This window comes from Dermacentor albipictus, chromosome 5 (genome assembly GCF_038994185.2).
Source record: "Dermacentor albipictus isolate Rhodes 1998 colony chromosome 5, USDA_Dalb.pri_finalv2, whole genome shotgun sequence".
NCBI lineage: Eukaryota > Metazoa > Arthropoda > Arachnida > Ixodida > Ixodidae > Dermacentor > Dermacentor albipictus.
In genome coordinates this window covers 173,723,993-173,746,215 of record NC_091825.1, presented here as the reverse complement: position 1 = coordinate 173,746,215, position 22,223 = coordinate 173,723,993, and the positions used below count along the sequence as shown (strand labels likewise).

The 22,223-nt window shown below is 44.7% G+C and overlaps 1 protein-coding gene across 12 annotated transcripts in view; it reads right to left on the bottom strand.

Annotated features, from left to right (window-relative positions):
- The window catches only part of LOC135897507 (intermembrane lipid transfer protein VPS13A-like), a 1,023,564-nt gene that overhangs the window by 301,057 nt on the left and 700,284 nt on the right, over window positions 1-22,223 (bottom strand). For all 12 annotated transcript variants that reach the window (XR_011514733.1, XR_011514732.1, XM_070539327.1 and 9 more), the window contains one exon: window positions 5,928-6,061. Coding sequence is in view for 10 of the 12 variants with exons in the window: in XM_070539327.1 (XP_070395428.1) it covers window positions 5,928-6,061 (134 nt within the window). In the remaining 2 variants the exon portion in view is untranslated. The remainder of the gene's footprint in view (window positions 1-5,927; window positions 6,062-22,223) is intronic.

Here is a 22,223-nt window from a genome sequence, read left to right as displayed (position 1 = left end):
GCTTTTCCTCCAATAACAATTTTATACTCCCTAAGATACGAACTAACTATGGTTCACAAAGAGTAGCATTTGTTTTAATCAAACTTTGGCATTCATTGCCTTTTAACATTAAATGTGCCTTTTCTATATCGTCATTCAAACATCACCTTTGCAATTTCATGTTTAACCTATAGCTCCGTTTATTGAACATGTCTTTTAAAACACAACTTCAATTCTGTTGTTTTTAATACTGTTTGCTTCATTTCTTACTTCAGCTTAAGCCTTATCCCTATCGTTTTATATTTTCCATGGTATTATTCTTTTGCCTCATTATGTATTTGCATTTGTATTTGCATTTTTGAATTTTTATAATTCGCTGCCTTTTTGCTCTCAAGTAGTATTAGTGTTTTTTTAACTTTATAAAAGGTCCCCCTACAATGTTGACACTATGGGACCTTTTTCTGTACTAAATATCAATATTTTTGTATCTGCACTGAGTATTCAATAAACTTCAAACTTCAAAAACTTCAAACTTCGAAAGAATATTTTTCTTAAGGATTTGTGGGGGATGAGGTATGCTCTGGCGACTCTGCATGGGCATTCACCAGTTCTGTCGTCTCTACGCCTCCTCCCTTTTCCACTTGTGACGGTTTTCAGTGGTGGCCCTCCCCTCGTGGTGGTTTGCGATGGGGGCATTCGCATCACTGGCAGCCACTGGCAGCCGGATGCAACTTGAGTATGGGGACGTACGTGCATTGGGTACGTACGTGCTTTCCTCTCGTCCGCCGGCCCCTCTGTGTCTTGCACTTGAGCTCGCATACGGTGCCTTTGCCCGTACGGCAAGTGCGTACCTTGTGTTGATCCTTTCCAGGCACTAAGCCGAAGAGCGGCGCCTAATGCTCACGCATCGTCATACTGCACCAAACTGCACTTATCGGAAGCCCAAGCCAAAGGTGATTGCTTGAGCTCTTGAAAGTGGGCCCAGAACAAGAAGCATAGCCGCAGAGACTTTTCCTAGCCGTGTGTTGTGCGGAGTCTTTGTTCTTGCAGCAACGTGCTATTGGTTAGGTCTGTATTCTCGTACTTGGTGCGGGAGCCCTTTGGTGCGTGCGCCGCCCCAGGACAGGGCCTTTGTGCAGTGTTGGGTGCCGCTGGAGACAATAAAAGGTTTCCACTAACTAGAGGGAAACACTGTGTTCTCTTGTGTGTGCAACATTCGGTGCCCCCTTTAGGGGCCTGAGAAGCGCACAGCAGCATGCGAGAGTACCAGAGGCAACAGCTGACACGACCCTGTGGCTTACTAAACTCAAACCTGTGGTGGTCAGTACTACTGTGAGACCCTAGACCTCCACAGATTTTGTCAGTGTCCCAAGCTGCACCTTTAATCTAAAAGCTGAAAACATCATCTTCCAGTGAAAGAATCAATAAACTCAAATGATTTATTTCAAGCCCCCATGATCATGTGTTGAAGTATTTTGTACTCGCTTGTGCTATCCATCTCAGTTGCAACAAATGTACGCAGTGATGTCATTTTGTGAAGGCAAATAAAATACATTGTATATTGCAAAACCAACATTTGCTAAAGAGTACTGTGTCTTTATTTATGTAACAAGTGCCCTTCAATTTCTAGTGTAATAACTTGAAGCAAGAAAGAAGATGGATCTGTGAGGTTTAACATCCCGAAGCAGCAACAATGGGGGGAGTGGAGGGCTCCAGATTAATATTGACCACCTGGGGTTCTTTAACTGTGAGCATCTACACGGGCATCTAGCATTATTTCATCGATATAATGTGACCACCACACCTGGGAATCAAACCTGCGACCTTCACAGCAGAATGTCATAATCACTGAGCAGCAGGTTTGAAGAGCGAAAAGGGAACAGCCATTGCACCTCACTTTCCATTCTGCACTGGATGGTAAGTGTGTGCAAATGCAATAAACCATCATCATAACAAAGTGAATAAGACAACAAAAATTGGCTGAGGCTTAGCTTGGTTAAGCCTAGTCAGATGCGAAGCATATTGGTGGCTAAACTTGGTAAGTAACTTGTCGCCGAGCCGCATACTGAGCATGTTGCTTGGCCAGACGTTCTTCCCGCTCTTCATCAGTCTCTGTAGCACGCCGCAACCTTCGCTTCTCATTCCAATGAGCAGCTCTGTCTCCAGGAGGCATCTCACCTCGTGAGTGTCTAGCAGAGGCAAGCGCAGCTGCTTATATACCGCCGTGACGCCGCGAACGACGGCCTGAGTTGGAGCCCCGTTTCTCCTCTGTCGTGACAACACGGTGTCACGCGGTCAGCCTTGAAGGCGATGCCGCGAGCGACGGCGCGAGTTGGAGCCCCGTTTCTCCTCTGTTGTGACGTCACGGTGTCACGTGGTATTGAAGGCGACACCGCCGTGCCTGAGGAGCTGGGTTGAGCTCTAGTAATATGCTTCGCATAAAAACTTTGATATAAGTGACAATTCAATAAAAGTGGATGCACCATAAAGCTGCGATATTAGCAACTCAGCTGTTTGGCAACACTGTGTAAATAAAGAAAAAATTCACCAACGATTACGATAGATACTCCGTAATATGAGTTTTGAGGGAAGCTGTTTAGGTGTTTTGAATTCACGATATATTGTGGCAAAGAATTTGATTCTGAATGACAGGGTCCTCTTGATACCAGCGCTGAACCTCTGCTCAGGCAGCCTGTAAAGCAGCAGTGGCCGACAAAGCATTTCCACTGGTTGCGTCGCTCACTGTTCAGAAAGTGTGAATACGGGAATGCATGTTTTACACAGAGTGCATGCCCTGTGGGTTTCAAGTCCACGCCAGCGCTTTGTTTCCATACATGGTATCGGAGGATGTGCTGTGCCGACGCATGCCTGGTCACCACCATGAAGCACGTCTCGTGCGGCACTTCACTTTCCTTCTTACCCTTGTGCCACACCCACCTCCTCCACTTTCGTCCTCGCACCATTTGCTATTATTTATTTATTTATTTATTTCAAGAGTACTGCCGACCTCTCATTGGGGCCTTAAGTAGGAGTGGGTTATACCACAACATATTTTGAAACAAAGAGAAACAAATCTAGGAGCGCAACAGAAAAAGTTGCAAAAGCAAGTCCAATGCAGGTACTAGGAGAACGTGATGCATGCACAGGTACAAGAAACAAACGCTAGAAACTCGAATACTAGAAATGACACATTTCAAGGGCAGAATGACAGCAACAGACATCTCTTGACAAACATCTCTGCAACGAGTGAACATACCATAATCAGAGCAAGATAAATTTGTAAACATTACGCCACTGTCTATCATTGTCTTTCATCCCCTGCAGCGCTCTGCGTTTGTGCTTTCATACTTCACTGTGCTCATTCCCTTGTTTACGCCGAGGGACATAGCGATGCTGATGCTCAACGCAGGAATGGGCACCTAAGAGCTGCGCTCTAAAAGATGCCCAAGCACTCCCACCTCACTGATGGCTGCCCTTGTCTGTTTATTCCACCGAGAAAAAGGAAGCCCATTTAATCTGCTGCAAGTTTCTGCTGGGCGCAAGCAATGCCACTTCCAACTTATTCAAGCATTGTGCAAGTTTGTAGTCACTGCCACTGCATTAAATTCAGCTGCATAGCAGATGCAGGCCCTCCCACGTCTATGCTGTTGATGGTCTCCCGCAAAGTTCTTTATGCGTTGCCAGTTCTTTATCTGGATGACCCAACGCTCCATCTATGATCTCAGTGTTCGTGCCGAGGGCAATAACGAGAGCAGCTGTGTCAGCGAATATGAGCAACAGTTCTTTCCATGAATTACAAAGAAAATGAATAGCACTGAAGATATTGATCTATGCTGTAGTTTTTATTTGCATTGTAGCCGTCAAGAGTCCTTTGTAGAAGGCTCTTCCAGTAAAGTTTACACGGATATTCCTAAAATGTCCATCTGAACCACACACAGCTGTCTCAGCAGAAAGGCCACACAAGTTGAACCGTAACTGAAACAACACAATTTGAAAGCACTAGTAACGAGGGTTTAGTGAATTCAAATCTTTAGAATAACAAGTTCAATACTGTCCTATTCAGTTCGGTCCTTGAAAGGAATAGTTGCTCTTGGAAAATTGAAACATTTATAGAATAACTTTCGAATACTTCGCATTGCCAACTATGCACCATTAAGCATGAAAGCAAAGCAAAAATGCGATAACTTTCATCCTGGCAACCATAATTGACACAAAAGTTATGCAGCAGAGCACACAACGTCCCTCAGAAAACCAAACTTTTACGGCTAAACTGCTGTCACTAACACTCAAATTTTTCTCAAACATGGCATTCAGCAGTGGGTATTGTTTGGCATTATTTATGAAAGCTGCATCTGTGCGTTCGCTTCAAATAAGATCTGAAACATTCTTTTCTGAAACATAATCATATACTAGGCTGCATGTTCTCATGTAAGGGTTACACTTTCTTTTGAACATAAATTTTGGCTCAAATTTCTTGGGTGCGGTTTATAAATGTAAACAAACATGTGTTGGCATGTTTGGCGCTGTGAGCAATGACATTGGGAAGCCTTTATTTTAGCAACCATTTGCTATAGGCTGCATGTTCTCATGTAACGGTCACACTTCCTTTTGAACATAAATTTTGGCTCAAATTTCTTGGGTGCGGTTTAAAAATGTAAACAAACATGTGTTGGCGTGTTTGGCGCGGTGAGCAACGACATTGGGAAGCCTTTACTTTAGCAATCATTTGCTACCCCATGCATTGCATTGGCACACAAACGCAAAGCTGGAGTAACTAGAATCTAATCCCAGCAAGTGCGCTGTTACAATATGAAGCCATTCTTGAATGTGGGCTCCAACACCATCCTACACCTAAAGCTGCATGATGAAAAGAACCTGCAAACATTATAGCTGGTGCAGTAGTGGCCAAAGCTCATTACACAAGTGTGTACAGAATGTACGCACAATATGTGGAGCCCGTGGGCGATGCTGTGTATACAGTACATATTCGAATGCGTACACACAGTGCTACAAGACAAGCTGCCAGGCAACAGGATATGAATTTTACTGGTGCTAAACCAACACTACAGAAATAAGTGAAGGGACCAACACGTCAAGTGATACGCCCATATCTGCTTTTTAAAGGTGAATTTGCCCTCAGATGCCGTGTTGCATGTAAGGTTTTTGTGCAGGGAAAATAGAAGTTTTTATGTGAAATGACAACAGAATAAACATGTGCACACTATTTGGGCAGCGAAGGAGCAGTGCCATATGCACAAAACAAAAACAACTTTGTATACACTGCATTGGTTGCGTGGCTGTGGCTGATAAAGTGCATGCATAGGAAAAAGGGAGTGCAGCCCTAACACATTCCTTTTTCTGAAATATTTATGCCTAAATTCATGGTTGCAGCCGTCGCATAAGAATATAACATAAAAGCCCCACGAGTGGTAATCTTTCCAACCAAAGAAAATATATATATCTCTCGCTCTCACTCTCTCTCTCTCTCTTTTTTTTGCTCTGCCAATGCTGGAAATGTTGCCTATTTCCAATTTACGCAGATACTAACTGGCCCATAAGGCTGCCGTTTTAAACTTGATTCCGATAATGCATGACTACTACATATGCTATGGAGAGTGCTCAGTATGCAAATAAACTGCTCATTCGTTTCTAATGCTTTATTTGTTCTTTGAATGAACTATGCCTGATCATAGTATGCAATGCAATGGCACAAACTTTCCAATGTTGGGAATATACTAGGGTGTGAACAATGTTTTGTATAAATTGTGAAAACTGTTGTTCATTATTTTAAAACTGTTCAATTCATATTCAATTCTGTTTCAAAAATCGCTATTCCAATACCCCAACTGGGTGGCTTTGGTAAGAAAGAATAATGAAGTTCAGATGAGGACAAATCCCACACACCTCTTGGTATGTGACCAATAGAAAAGACAAGAAACAGGTCTCACTTCTGGTGAATCTTGAGAAATAGGTCTTCACAGAGGTTCTCTACCCGCACAGGTGCATCTCCAGAGCTGTATGAGAACAGCGATATCTTCATGGGGCCATCTACTCCACCAGATACCTCCACACAAACTGCAGACTGCAATGAAAAAGAAAGAAAGTACTCCCTTAAGCAGGATATTTGTTTTGTTTTTGTGGCAGATACACAACATTGCATCACAGAACAACATGGTGTTCCTGTGCCAGACGCACTCCTTTCCTTATATGCCATTTGCCCTTGACAATATGCGATCACTGAAGGAATGTGAACCTAGCACACTCATACTGCATCATCAGAACAAACCACCAAGAAACCTGGCAGCAGATGTCGTTCTCATTTAAACCATTTTCATGCAAAAAGAAAGAGGGAAAAGTACTACCATGCAGTCATGCGCCTTTGATGGCTTTGTGCTCTCGCTTTGACTAAATTGCATTAACTCGCATTCTATGCAGGGAGGGTTCAATTATTGGGACAACCACTGCTGTTCAAAGACAACTGAGATAAGCAGTGTGTGAAGCAAGACCAGCCCAATTTGGTGTACTGCATTTGAGGCAGCTATGTGGTGGTGACTAAGGCAAGCATCCCACATGCAACAGCTGTTGTACTCAAAACAAAATCTGCTGGAAGACCCTGCATTATTTTGTGCTTATGTTACACACTAGCCAAGCTTTGTTGTAATTATTCCCATAGTTTGAATGAGACAGTGAAAAATGCTCAAAACACAGGACAAATAAAGCAAGGAGGGGGAGGACAAAACTCTTAGCCTTGATCGAAATTTGGTCATGGTAAAATTAAAAAAAAAAGAATAGCATTATCCAAATTGAAGTAATGTATTTGAGAGTCTGTCAGAACCCCATCTGGTAAAGGAACATAATGATGAACGAAAGACATAATGCAAACCAAGGTAAAGTTCATTAAATAATATTTTTTGAACTCTTCCATGGGAGGCCTGTTTACAGTAAAAGCAAATTTTGGATCCGGTGTTTAAAAAATTGAAGGAAGTGCAGGTGTATGTAGAAAAACAGACAGACAGACAGACAGACAATGAACTTTATTTGATCCTGAGGAGCTTCAGCGGGGGCCCCTATCGGGGACCCGCAGAAGCCGCTGGCTGCGTCCAAGTCGGGGCAGGAATACCGTGATGTTCCGCCCTTTCTCGGGCCCTCTGGATTGCCTCTAGTTGTGTCTGGAGCGATGGGCTCCGGAGTGCCTCTTCCCAGTTGGCTTCGCTGGATAGAGGGCCGTTAGGTAACGCGGGGCATTGCCAGAGCATGTGCGCTAAGGAACAATAAATCTCATTACAGTCCGGACAGCTTGAATCGACGTTTGTGTAGATACGGCTGAGAAAGCCCAGTGAGGGGAATGAGCCCGTCTGGAGCATTCTAAGTGAAACTGACTGAGACCTGTCTAACTTCGGGTGAGGAAGAGGATAGGCCCTTCTACTAAGCTGATAGTGAGATGTTATCTCGTGAAAAGTAAGGAGCGGATCGTTCTGCTGGATTTCATCCTGTCCCCATAAGGCCTTGATGCCGCCGCGGTGTGTTAGATCTCGCGCACGGTCATGGGCAAGCTTGTTGAGGTTAGGTATGTTCTGATGAACGTTCACACCCATATGGGCGGGAAACCAAGAGATGAAGTGAGTGCCAGGGTTTGTTCTCTTTTCCAGAATGGAGGCAGCCTCTTGGGCTAGGTTACCCGATTCGAAAGCTTTGATGGCCGTTCATGAGTCGGTGAAAACGTCGGAGCGCGAGGGGTCAGTCATGGCCACGGCTATGGCAACCTGCTCCGCGACTCCGCTCGGAGCTAACCTAACCGAGACCGAGGAGCGTAATTCCCCTTTGCTGTCAGTGATTGCCCACGCGAACGTGCTAGAGTTGCCGTACTGAGCCGCGTCAACAAAGACTGTCGAATCCTGATTCTCGCTGGGCTTCTGCGAAATTGCCCGTGCTCGGGCTTTTCACCTCCCTACATTGTATTGCGGGTGCATATTCCGAGGGAAAGGGCTGACCACAAAGGTTCCTCGTGCCTCCCTGGATAAGGTGATTTTCCTTACATTGATTATTCTTGGAGCCATGCAGGCCTCGTCTAGGATGTGTCTCCCTGCCCTGGTTGACGAGAGCCTGACTACCTGAGCGGTGACCTGCGCTTCGATCACTTCATCAATGTCGTTGTGCATACCGAGTTTGCTTAACCTGTCCAAGCAAGTGGTTACTGGTAACCACAGTACCTTTTCGATGCTCTTGTGCATGAGAATGTTAAGCTTATTCTTTTCGGTTTTGGTCCAGTTAAGGGCCGAGGCTACATAGTTGATGTGGCTCATTAGGAAAGCGTGATGGATCCTGAGGAGGTTGTCTTCACCTAGTCCCTTCTTTCGTCCGGATACTCTAGCAACTAGTCTCAGCATGCTCTCGGTTTTGGCCGTGATGCGCGTGAGCATTTTGGCGTTACATCCACGCGCGTCAATCAGTAATCCTAGGATTCGGATAGATTCGACTTGAGGAATGGGCTGTCCGTTTCTTGCAAAGAGGGATATGGGAAGTTGGTTTAGGGGGGGGTGAGCCCCCTAACACTTTGCCTTGCCAGCCTGTACAGTAACAATTCAGATTTGTTTGGGGATAGTTGGAGGCCTGTGTCTTCCAGGTAGGACTCCGTTGCGTCTAGGGTTGATTGTAGCGCGTGCTCTACCTCTGTGAGTGATCCTCCCAGGTACCAAATCGTGATATAGTCCGCGTATAGCGAGTGGCTTATATTAGGAAGGGATCTGAGCCTTTCCGATAAGCCCTTCATGACTATGTTGAACAGTGAGGGGGAGATGACTGCTCCTTGGGGACTGCCTCTGGCCCCTAGTGCGAACTCATCTGACTTGAGTTGCGCAATCCTGATGGCGGCTGTTCTGTTCATGAGGAATGATCTAACAAAAGCCTGAAACCTTGCTCCCAGACCTAGGCTGGCCGTGGCCTGCAGGACAAATCGATGAGATACGGTGTCAAAGGCCTTGGCCAGGTCAAGGGCTAAGATGCCCCTAACATCCCTAGTGCTGTTATCGAAAATGTGCTTCTTAAGGAGTAGCACTACATCCTGTGTGGAAAGGCCAGGCCTGAAACCGACTATGTTGTGCGGGAAAAGCAAAAACAAAAATTTTAATTTGATGTTTCAGCCAGGGTCAGGCCTTCATCAAGAGTAGAAGTGTGTGTGTGTGTGTGCGTGTGCGCGTGTGTGTTGTTAAGGGTTTTTTTTTGCTGTACCAAATTTTTTAAAGATTGCCTATGGCAGATAGCACAACTCTAACCCTTGATCTAGATTACTTGATAAGGCAGTCATTACTTTTATGAGAAATAAAAATGCTCAATTGAATAATTAACACAATTACACAAATTACATTTTTAAACAGTTACATTACGCCACATATTTCAATTTACAAATTGTGGCTGCAGAGTTCGCACAGCATATCCACTTGAAACGAATTCTCTGGACAGCACCAGTTCTAAGATATTAATTTTCAAAGTGTCTATCAAAATGCATTGGTGTTCCTCCACTTACCTTTGTATTTCAATGCATAAAACAGCAGTTTCTTTAAAAAGTAACTGGAATGCCAATGCATTTTGTCAGACGCTTTGAAAATTAATATCTCGGAATTGGTGCTGTCCAAAGAATTCATTTCAAGTGGATACGCCTTGTGAACTCAGCTAATATAATTCGTAGATTTCGTAGATTGCGATAAGCATCTTCACCTATCTGTTTTACAGCGCATGGTGCGTAGTGCCATTGGTAGCATACTGCACGCTTCTAGTAGGCGATAATCCAAATGTGTCGCCTTTCCCTCCTGCAAGTGGCGCGATGTGGCCATCACACCACTGGAGCACTACCAGCTCAATGCGTCTCGGTGTCTCGTGCACCAATGATCCGCCTACAATTCGCTTTACATAGATGTCCACAATAGTTGAGCCCACAATAGTTGAGTCTGTCAACTTTTTTAGTTACTTCGGATTGTATGTTTCCTGGTTAGTACATTTTTCTCTTGGTTTTTCCAAAACATATAAACAAGGTCCTAAACAAGTGGGTACGGTGGACCAGACTGCGGCATGTTGTCACGAAATCCCCTTTTCTACTTTGTGCAGGTTCTTTTGCTCGGTCTTGCCGGAAGGCTTGTTCCAGAATCTTGCTTTGTCATTAGCATGTGTCTCTGTGCTGACACGTGTGCTACTACGTCTCAGCTAGTTCATGGTGCGACTCCTTTCTTCGTTGAAGCCAGGACAACAGCACCATTTACTGCGACTGTGTCATTAGACTTGCCTATAAAGGAGCATCCACAGAACTACACATTCAGTGGGTACGGCGGACCAGACTGAGGCACATCACGAAATCTTCTTTTCTACTTTGTGCAGGTTAGTCCTAGCTACAGCAGCTTTCGTAGTGATTATTACGGCCTTCTGGTCCTGCTATGCCCACCAAAGTGTATTATGATTGCATATGACGTACTCTCTGTATATGCGCTACTTCTGTGTGGTGATGTGGAGACTAATCCAGGCCCTCCTACAGCAGAAATGCTGAAGGAATTCTTGGCAAGGCAAAAGAAATTAGCTGAAGAATGGCTGCCCTAAGGGAACAGCAAAAGAGCACGGAAAAAGTAATGTGTGATGTTACTTCGCACTTTCTTGAAACAGAAAAACGAACTGCCAAGGTCTAATCACTCGAAAAATCACTTAAGGTCTTGAAATCTAAATTAACCGATCTGGAAGACACAGCAGACGTTCAAATTTAGTCATTCTTGGAATGCAGGAAGATCCTAATGAAAAAGACTCGAATTTAAAGCAAAAAGTTCTAAACGAGTTCTTCGCATCAAAACTACAGGTATCATGCTTATCATTAATAGAATTCATCGCTTAGGCAGACGTGGCAATCCTAGACCAATTGTAGTTCATTTTCAGGACTATAATGAGAAGCAAGCAGTGTTTAAGAATGCACACAAGCTTAAAGGGACAAAAATATCCATTCAAAATGATTAATTGCGTGAGAGAGCACTGCAGAAAAGAAAGTGGTTTTGGGCAATTGCTAAGGATTAAAAACAGCAAAGAAAGAATGTTTCACTCATTAACGACAAGCTGCGAGTAAATGGGGAGCTCTTCATGTGGGACGAAGATGCCTAAACCAGAATAAAGGTTGCTTTCTTTCATGCTAATTCTAAAATGGACTGACCTGTACGATCCTCTAGTAATTAACTTAAAATTATTAACATAAATGAGCATAGCATCATGAACAAATCAACAGAACTAGAAGCCATCTTGTTAGCTTACGATCCCCACTATGTTGTTATAACGGAGACCTGGCCTCATGAAGACATTGATGGCATTGATGTTTTTCCACCCTCATATCAGGTTTTTTGCCGTGACCCTCCTCCTAGAGGCGAAGGCGTTGCTGTCTTGATAAAATGTGGCGTTCAAACATCACTGCTATGTCATATGGATAATCATGAAAGTGTTACTTTGAAATTGTTCTGTTCAGGGCGTGCTTTATTGTTGTCTGCAGTTTATAGTGCACCGGATGCTCCACCGCGATTTCTGAAAGATCTACATGATCATCTAGGGTTATTTTCTTGTAAAGAAGTGATCATATTTAGCTATTTTAATTTACCTTCTGTTGATTGGCATTATCCATTTTCAAATACAGATCAATGTTCAGATGTTGGATCCTTGCTTGATATTATGCTTAACCTGGATGTTCAACAAGTAATAACAGAACCTATGCGAGTTTGTGGTGCACCCTGTTCAATCCTAATCTTGTTTTTCTTCTAAGACAATTGAAGAATATGCAGTCTCTGCTAATCCTGGTATATCTGATCATGCAATGGTGTCGTTATCATGAAGCATTGAAAAACCTGCTATTGCTCCCTCTGAAATAGTTTCTGTAAAAGATTTTTCTCGTGCCAGGGACGAGTGTGTCCTGGATTACCTTGAACTAAAATTCAGCAGCTTTCAAGTCTCAGATGTTAATATGATTTGGAATCAATTTAAACAGATATGCACTTACTGCCTCGATAATTTCGCTCCAAAGAAAACTAAGAAAACAAAAAAATTGAATCCCTGGATAACGAGAGACGTCTTACATCTAGAAAAAAAACTTAAGCGCCTTAAAAAAAAGTATCAGCTACAAACACTGTTAAAGCCCCTCGAACGGCTTTAAATGAGGCACTGAAACATTCCAAATGCCATTATTTTCAACATACCCTACAAAATTTTTTAAAAGAATAACCTCAGAAGTTTCAGAAGAAAAAGTCTGTTAATGAGATAAAACTTGATGGCGTTCGAAATGTTGACAAGGAAGCCATTGCAAAACATTTTAACATATTTTCACAGCATGCTTTTCATCTCATCCCTGTATTGTGTTCCAATCTTTAAGGTATTATATCAATACAAGGTGTTTTGGCTATGCTTCTTAACATGAAGACTAAAGCACCACCTGGCCCTGACGGTCTTCCAAATGCGTTCCTTCGTCGCTATGCGGAAAAGCTCGCCCCATTTCTTGCATGCATTTTTGGTGCATCGGTATCATCTGCGGATCTACTGGCTGACTGGCGAACGGCATGTGTGGTGCCCATACACTAGAAAGGTGACACAATGCTGATTCCAAATTTTCGTCCTATATCTCCGACTTCTTCGAGCTGTAAGATGCTTGAACATATTGTCACTAATTACATAATCAAGTTTTTAACAGGCAACAACATTCTCGCCTCTTTTCAAAATCGTTTTAGGAAGGACTTCTCTACAGTCACGCGACTAACCACAGTAATTCACAATTTTGCAAGTGTTATCGACAAGTCTGGTCAAACTGACCTCAGTTTCTTTTGGACTTTCGAAAAGCGTTCGACCTTGTGTCACATCAAAAGTTAATCTTCAAGCTAAAATACATTGGCCTCCCCTTTTACATAATAAATTGGATTTCTGCTTACTTAGCAAACTGCACACAGTTGGTTTATGTTAATGGTAACCACTCACGTTGTTTGCCAGTTACTTCCGGGGTACCCCCAAGGTAGCGCACTTGGACCACTCTTCTTTTTAATTTTTATTAATGATATTGTTAGCGCTATTACTGAACCTGTACAAATACATTTGTTCGCAGACGACGCAATTTTGTTTCATGATATTGCTTGCCAAGATGTTCAGGAACTTTTGAATACCAACCTTCATAACATTTATTCATGGTGTAAAGAATGGGACATCAAGCTGAATGAAAAAAAAACAAAAACTGTATACATGCAGATAACCAAAAAAGGATGTAGATTGGCATTTCCCTATAGTCGTCCTACTCATCCTCTCGTTGAAGTAAATGAATAGTATAAATGTTTGGGTGTAACATTAACTACCAACCTAAATTGGAATTCTCATGTCTCTAATGTATGTGCTGCATCATTTTGCAAACTCTGTATTCTGCTTCATAAACTAAAAGAAGCACCCCCAGTAACTAAACTTCATGCATACAGATCACTCATAAGGTTGAAAATGGAATATGCATGAACTGTCTGGAATCCACATAATAAACACAATATTAATGCACTGGAAATGATTCAGTGGAAAGCAGTTAGGTTTATTTCTTCCAAGTACCGTATGACTGACTCACCAACAACTATCATGCACAATCATGGTATTACAACTATGGTGAAAAATTCGAAGGATAAAATTTTGTTTTTTATTCATAAATAACAAACTTTCGATCCATCCTGCTTCATATGCCAGACCCTTAACCACAAAACAAACCACACATCACCACTCTGAATCCTTAACTCCCTATCACACAAGAACTAATGCCTTCAAAGTTTCCTTTTCCCTTGTACTATTGAGGAATGGAATGCACTACCATTATTATTCTTAAACAGCACTGACTCAATTGATCTGATTCATTTTTGATCTGTTAATTTTGCAACAGGGACGTGAGCGTATTGTTTTTTTTTTTCTGAATGCATGTATGATTACATTTTTGTAATTTTACCACTCCTGCTTGGGCCTGTATGGCTTGCAGTATTTTGTAAGTGAGTGAGTGAGTGAGTGAGTGAGTGAGTGAGTGAGTGAGTGAGCGAGCGAGCGAGCGAGTGAGTTCTGGTAATAAAACATAAATACCCAAGAAAGTGGATGGGAAAATGGCGCTGCGGCAGCTCAATTGGTAGAGTATTATATATATATATCTATACTGCCACGACAACTTGGTCACATTCAAGTTGCGTGCCCTTCGTATAGGACACTGTGCACGCCGTACCGTGGTGTTGTTGCGAACAACAGGCAGCAATCTTCATGGCACGGGTAGCCGGTTGGACCCGGCTCACATGCGCCACGCGCACGAGGTATCATGCGGGAAGAAAGAAGACAACGATTCAAAGCTAGTTTTTGAATGCGACTGCCGCGGATTTTTTCACGACTGCAGTGACTTTTAGTTGTGGGCACAGGTTCGCCCTTAACAAATATTGTTGTTTTGTTAACCTGTGGTCCTCAACATTGTCACATTTCTGGAGGAGGTGCGGGGTGTGAGTTGAAGCCCCACGAACAAAAGTCAGCGCAGCCCTGGCCACCAGCGAGTCCATCCCGTAGAACTGACACCTGTGCACCAGCAGACCAGCCGTCGCCTTCGAGGTGACTCGCCCGAATTCCGCCCTCTTCTCTTCACGCCTAGGGAAACTCAAACAATGGACGCTGCCACAATGACTAGCCAGGTAACACCGGCACAGCTGGTCGTAAGTCAACCTTGCAAGCCGCCAACATTTCATGGTGGCTCGTTTGAAGACGTGGAAGACTGGTTGGAACTGTTCGAGAGAGTGGCGAGCTTTAATGAATGGAATGAAAAACAGAAGCTACGTAACATATACTTCGCTTTGGAGGACTTAGCAAAAATGTGGTATGAAAAGCACGAACCCTCTCTCTCCTTTTGGGAGGCATTCGACGACAACTGCTAGCAACATATGCCAGCATAGATCGTAAAGAAAAGGTGAAAATTGCACTTCAAGCTAGGAACCAGCTCACAAATGAGAATGCAGCGATGTACATCGAGGACATGTCCTGCCTGTTCAAGCATGCTGATCCAAACATGAGTGAAGATAAGAAGCTGCGCCATCTTATGCATGGAGTAAAGCAGGAACTCTTCGCCGTTCTCGTCCACAACCCACTGCGCATGGTCGCCAAGTTCAGATACGAAGCAACGACCATTGAAATGGCGCTGGAACAGCAGGCTCAGCAATACAACCGTGAGGCAAGCTGTGCACCTGCCCATGTCTTCTCTGGAGGTGTGCCGAACGACCTTGAAGTCCTGCGGCAGCTCATCCGGTCAGTGATCAGGTAAGAGCTCAACAAGTTGCAGACACCTCAGACTCCAACTGCACTATCTATCGTCGGCGTTGTCCAGGACGAACTGAGGCAGGTCATACGGGATCCAGAGCGTGAGCCACAGCCGATGCGGCGCACCCCAATGTAAACCGACGTACTCAGACAACCTGCGGTACACAGTAGTGGAGCAGTTGCGACGAACATTCCCTACCCGCCGACAGTATGCAGTGCACCTCACCTGCTGGAACCACCGGCTGCCTATCTGCCTCCAGTATGTAGTGCACCTCATCTTGTAGAACAAAGGCCTCGGAAAAGTGACGTCTATCGTGACCACGAGCACAGGCCTCTGTGTTTTCACTGTGGAGAAGCGGGTCAGCTGTATAGGTTCTGCTCGTACTGTCAAGCCCTTAAGTGCATCATGCCCCCAAAACGGTGAACGGCCAGCAGAGATTGAAGAATACTTGTTCACGCGCCAAAGTCCCATTGCTCCTTGCCAACATCAACCATGGTCACCGTTGCCCATGAACTACCAATAATCTAGCCCACGCGCATCTCCAAGATTGCCTAGGTGTCGTTCACCAAGCCCACACCAGAAAAACTGAAGCAAGGGACCTGTGGAGGTGAGGCCACTGATAACCAGAGTTACGAAGATCCTCCAACATGGTTCCAGGGCAATGACGAGATAATTCCAGTAAACAGGTGCACTAACAAAATGATTACATCAGATTTGTGGTTGATAATGGATGGACGTGAGCTGAATGCCTAAGTCGACATCGGCACTGATTATTCGGTAATAAGCTTCAAGATGGCGAAGCATATGAAAAAAGTTGTGACGGAGTGGACTGGACTGCAGATATGCACGGCAGGTGGTTATCTTATTATGCCCCTTGGCCGATGCACTGCAAGACTTGCGATAAAAGGTTTCACTTACGTTTCTGACTTTATTGTACTGCCAGAATGTTCACGGAAACTTATATGGGGAATGGATTTTCTACAAGCTAACGGCACCATAATTAACCTACGTAGGCCCAGTGTGTCTTTCTCGACAAAACAAGCTATACCTGTGGAAGAATCGGAGGAGCGATGTCTTGCTGCACTGCGCATCATTGATGATGATGTAACTGTGCTGCCTCGCTGCAGTATAATGGTTATTGTGGAGAATGAAACATTTTACGACTGCGAAGGCATAGCGGATGGAAACACAGAGCTCTTTTTCAACAAAGGTATTTGCGTGGCTCGGGGTCTTGTTCACTTAAGCATTGGCCATGCAAATGTCGCACTCACAAATTTCAGAAATGAATTCCAACACATCGCACAAGGAACAGCTATTGCCTATTTCCACGACTTCTGTGTAGCGACCGAGTTATGCAGCCCAACGACGTCAACTGCTCTGCCAGGAACCTGAAATGTCAACAGATCAATTACCGTCAACCTGAGACTCCCGGAAGCCCAAAAAAAACAGATATATGCCCTGATAAAGGATTTTTCTGACTGCTTCTCCACTTCCTCGAAGGTATGGTGCACGTCTGTTGCAAAGCACAGAACCATAATAGAGGACACCACAAGACCGGTATGCCAGCACCAGTACCGAGTTTCCCCCAAAAAAAGGGAGATCATCAAGAAGCAACTAGTGGAGATGCTTTCAGGTGACGTTATTCAGCCTTCCAGCAGTTCATTGGCATCTCCTGTAGTGCTTGTTAAGAAAAAAGATAACACACTTTGATTCTGCGTCGACTACCGTAAATTGAAGAACAGCATAACTAATCGGGATGTACTATACCCCCTTTCATGTATTGACGATACGTTAGATCAGCTCCGATGTGCAAAGTTTTTCTCCTCCCTGGATCTCAAGAGTGGATATTGGCAAATAGAGGTGGATGAGCGGGACCGTGAAAAGACAGCATTTGTAACCCCTGATGGCCTCTATGAATTTAAAGCGCTTCCATTCGGCCTCTGTTCCGCGCCTGCAACATTCCAACGAATGATGGACACTGTGCTCACAGGATTGGAATGGCAGTCGTGCTTAGTGTATTTGGATGATGTGGTCATATTTTCCGCAACATTGGCCAACGTCTAGAGCACCTACGACTAGTATTAGAAACTATTAGTGCAGCAGACTTGACAATTAAGCCGGAAAAATGTCAATTCAGCTTCGATGAACTTCGGTTTCTCGGACACGTCATCAGTGCTGAAGGCGTTTGGCCGGATCCCAAAAAGGCAGCAGCTGTTGCGAGGTTCCTGACACCTACAGACAAAAAGTCAATGCAACGTTTTTTTGGGTTTATACGCATACTACCGAATATTCGTGGAAAACTTTTCAAAGATTGCTGACCCCCTTACAATAGTAACAAGAGAAGATGAATCTTCCATGTGGAAAAGCAAACAACAAGATGCCTTTGATGAGTTAAGGAAATGCCTGCAAGCTTCTCCAATCCTTGCCCATTTTGATGAGACAGCCGACACTGAAGTTCATACTGATGTGAGTAACGACAGCCTTGGTGCCATATTACTAGTGCAGTGGAAGAACGGGCAGGAGAAAGTAATAGCTTATGCCAGCCGTAAGCTCTCGAAAGTAGAGGCAAACTACTCAGCAACCGAGAAAGAGTGTCTTGCAGTCATTTGGGCAATATTAACTTTCGACCCTACTTCTATGATAGACCATTCAGAGCAGTCAGTGATCACCATTCGCTTTGCTGGCTGGCGAATCTCAAGGATCCATCCAGACGACTAGCAAGATGGAGCCTTAGGCTTCAAGAGTATAATATTACTGTCGTATACCGATCCGAGATGAAACACAGCGATGCTGACTGCTTGTCACACGTACCAGTCGAGGCAACTGTGCCAGAAGAAGAGAATTTGCCATTCCTTGTTATTGTTGATACGTCACAAATCGCTCAACAACAACGAGAACAACAACGAGAGACCCAGAATTGCTTCCACTTAAACAGCGCCTGGAGAGACTTGGCGTTCAACTCCCGCATATTTTCTCTAGAGGGCTATCCTCATTCTGTCTGCGAGGAAATGTCCTCTATAAGAGAAATTTAGAGAACAGCGAGACTGAGTTTTTACATGTCATACCTACAGCTATGCGAGAAGAAATTTTGCATGCATGTCACGATGAAACGACACCTGGACACATGGGCGTGAGCCGTACAGTCGCTAGGATTCATCTGAAATACTACTGGCCCAAGTTATTAGCATCAGTGCAGCACTACGTAAAGACTTGTCGCAAGTGTTAAAGGCGCAAGACTCCATCCATAAAACTGGCAGGCCTCTTCCAGCCAATAGAGCCACCAAAAGCCCCATTCCAACAAGTCAATATGGACCTCCTTGGACCCTTCCCAACATCATCTTTAGGCAAAGAGTGGATAGTTGTGGCCATGGACTATCTGACCCATTACACAGAAACTGATTCCCTGTACAGTGCAACGGCTGTCGAAGTTGCAAAATTCTTTGTCAACAATATCGTGCTCAGGCATGGCGCTCCCACAGTTGTCATTACCGATTGTGAAACAGCCTTTACTGTGAACCTAACGAAATGCTTGTTGCGAGTGACATATACTGATCATAGGAGAGCTACGGCGCATCCCCCTCAGACAAACAGTTTAACTAAACGCCTCAACAGAACACTGGCTGACATGCTTTCGATGTATGTTGACGTTGAACATAGGCTGTGGGATGAAATTTTGCCATACATCACCTTTGCATATAATACAGCCATTCAAGAAACAACCCGAGTCGCCTCATTTGAACTTGTATTCGGCCGAGCAGTAACCACAACTTTGGATGCTATGTTGCCATTAGCTGAAGAAAACAATTACTCATCTGACCTAGATGATTTCTTGCAAAGAGCCGAGGAGGCATGACAGATGGCAAGGTACCGATACCCACCAACAATGCATCGACTCCAGCCGGGACAACCAGCGATGTAGTGAAGCTCATTATCAGCCCGGTGACAAGGTGTGGGTATGGACCCCAGTGCGACGCCGTGGACTGTCTGAAAAGCTTCTCTGCCGATACTTCGGCCCTTACGAAATACTTTGTTATATAAGCGACGTCACTTACAAAGTGAAATCCACTGGACATGAGAGCCCAAGACAGCGCAACTCCACGGAAGTTGTGCAAGTTGTTCACATGAAACCCTAACACGAGAAGTGAGGGAAAAAAAAAAAAAAAAACATGGCAGCTCACAGGAACTCCTACTTCCTCTCACGCATTGGGCCGATGTGGTAAGGAGGGGGATAATTCCATGCCAACTTGGTTACATTCAAGTTGCGCGCCCTTCGTATTGGACACTGTGCACGCTGTATCGTGGTGTTGTTCAGCAACAACAGGCAGCGATCTTCGCGGCACAGGTAGCCGGTTGGACCTGGCTCGCATATGCCACATGCACGAGGTATCACATTGGAAGAAAGAAGAAGACGGTTCGAGGCCAGTTTTAACATGCGACTGCTGGGGATTTCTTCACGACCGCAGTAACATTTAGTTGTGGGCACAGGCTTTTCCTTAATAAATATAGCTGTTTTGTTAACCTGTCATCCTCAACATCATTACAATATAAACGAAAAAAAAGGGGGCAAACCAAGGAGTTCGATATTCTATTAGTAATATCATAAGAAGCCAACAAACAATGACACCAAGGATAGCATAGAGGAAATTACTTGTACTTACGAACTGAATTAATGAAATGATAAATTAATTGAAATGAAAGTGGATGAAAAAACAACTTGCCACAGGTCGGGAACGATATGACGTCTTCGCATTACGCATGCGATGCTACACCAATTTAGCTACCACAGCACTGTTTTCCCATACACTTTTTGGGGTATTCATGTTCTACACTAGAACTAACCCTGGGAGTGTGTGTGTATACATATATATATATATATATATATATATTGCAGTGAAGAGGAATGGATGGCAAAGGAGAAGGAATGGAGAAGAGGATGGTAGGCAGTGGTGGTGCAATGAACGATGCGACATTCAGCAACGAGTGCTTTTATGACTTCGGAGAGGAAGACACGTCCTCTATCACTTAAAAGTTCACGAGGTGCAACGTGACGGAGAATAAAGTTTTTCAGGAGGAAGAATGTTACATCGCGAGCAGTGGCAGCAGGCAGAGTGGCTGTTTCTGCGTATCGCGTCAAATGGTCGATGGCGATGAATATCCAGCGGTTCCCGGAAGCCGTGCTCAGAAGGGGGCCATACAGGTCAATGCCAATGCGATCGAAGGGCTTGGCTGGACACGGGATTGGTTGCAGTGGACCAGAGACATGCTGAGCAGGAACCTTGCGGTGTTGGCACTGAGGGCACGACCAAATGTACTTGCACACAAAGGTGTACATGCCATGCCAATAAAACTTGGAGCGAAGTCGGGTGTACGTCTTGAAAACACCCGCATGTGCATACTGTGGATTAGTTTGGAAGGCAGAACATTTTCCGGCGATAATTCCGGTGACTCCGGTATCCCGAATTTCGAAGTGAGATGCTTGACGGAGCAAAGCTCGAGAAGGTGAAGGAACAGTCAACAGGTTTGAAAGGAAGCGGATAAGAGTACTAATCCAGGCATCCTTGCATTGCTCCGAAGCCATGTTGCAGCATGCTGGGAACGAAAGTACTTGGTCAACGGCAGAGAGGCAGGCATCGCTTTCGGTTGACACGGGCGATTGGGAAAGCGCATCGGAATCAGTGTGGCGGCGGCCAGACCTGTAGCCAATGTGCACGTTGAAATCTTGCAGCTGCAAAGCCCAGCGAGCTAATCGACCTGAGGGGTCCTTCAACGTGGACAGCCAACAAAGTGCATGGTGGTCTGTAATCACGTCGAAGGGGCGGCCATAGAGGTAGGGTCGAAATTTACCAAGTGCCCAGATTATGACCAAACATTCCTTCTCCGTAACGGAATAATTCTTCTCAGCTTTGGTGAGGGTGCGGCTTGCGTATGCAATGACGTACTTGTCGAACCCAGATTTGCGCTGCGTGATCACAGCGCCAAGTTCAACACCGCTGGCGTCTATGTGTACTTCGGTCTGAGCTGTCGGGTCAAAGTGATGCAGTATGGGTGGCGAGGTCAGTAGATGACGCAACTCTTGGAAGGCATCGTCACAAGCGGACGACCAGGCGTAATCATTCAAGTCGCTCCGTAGAAGCTGATTCCAGGGAGCGGTGATGGACGCAAAATTCGGAATGAAGCGGCGAAAGTAAGAACACAGGCCAAGGAAGCTGCGAAGTTCTCTTACAAGGGAAGGTTTGGGAAAATCAGCAACTGCATGGAGCTCGGCGGTGTCAGGAAGAATACCGTGTTTAGATACTACATGGCCAAGGATGGTGAGCTGACTTGCGCAAAGTGGCATTTCTTCAGGTTGAGCTGAAGGCCGGCGACAGTTAGACACTGTAACACTTCCTCCAGCCTACAGAGATGGGTGGGAAAATTGGGCGAGAAAATGACCGCATCATCTAAGTAGCACAGGCACTTTTTCCACTTGAGACCACGCAAAAGGTTGTCCATCATACGCTCAAATGTTGCAGGGGCGTTGCAAAGCCCGAAAGGCACGACATGAAATTTATATAGGCCATCTGGTGCCACAAAGGCCGTTTTAGGTTGGTCTTCGGATGCCATGGGGACTTGCCAATAGCCACTGCAAAAATCGATAGAAGAGAACTCAGCGCCTTGAAGCCAGTCAAGGGCGTCGTCAATTCTCGAAAGAGGGTAAACATCTTTACGAGTTATTTGGTTAAGACGACGATAATCGACACAGAATCGAATCGATCCGTCCTTCTTCTTAACAAGAACAACGGGAGATGCCCAGGGACTGTCCAAAGGCTGAATGACGCCGCGCTTGAGCGTGTCAGCTATTTGGTCGTTGATAACACAGCGCTCTGTCCAGGATACATGATATTGTCTTTGTCGCAGTGGCGCACTGGTATCCAGGTCGATGTGATGACAAACAGTTGATGTG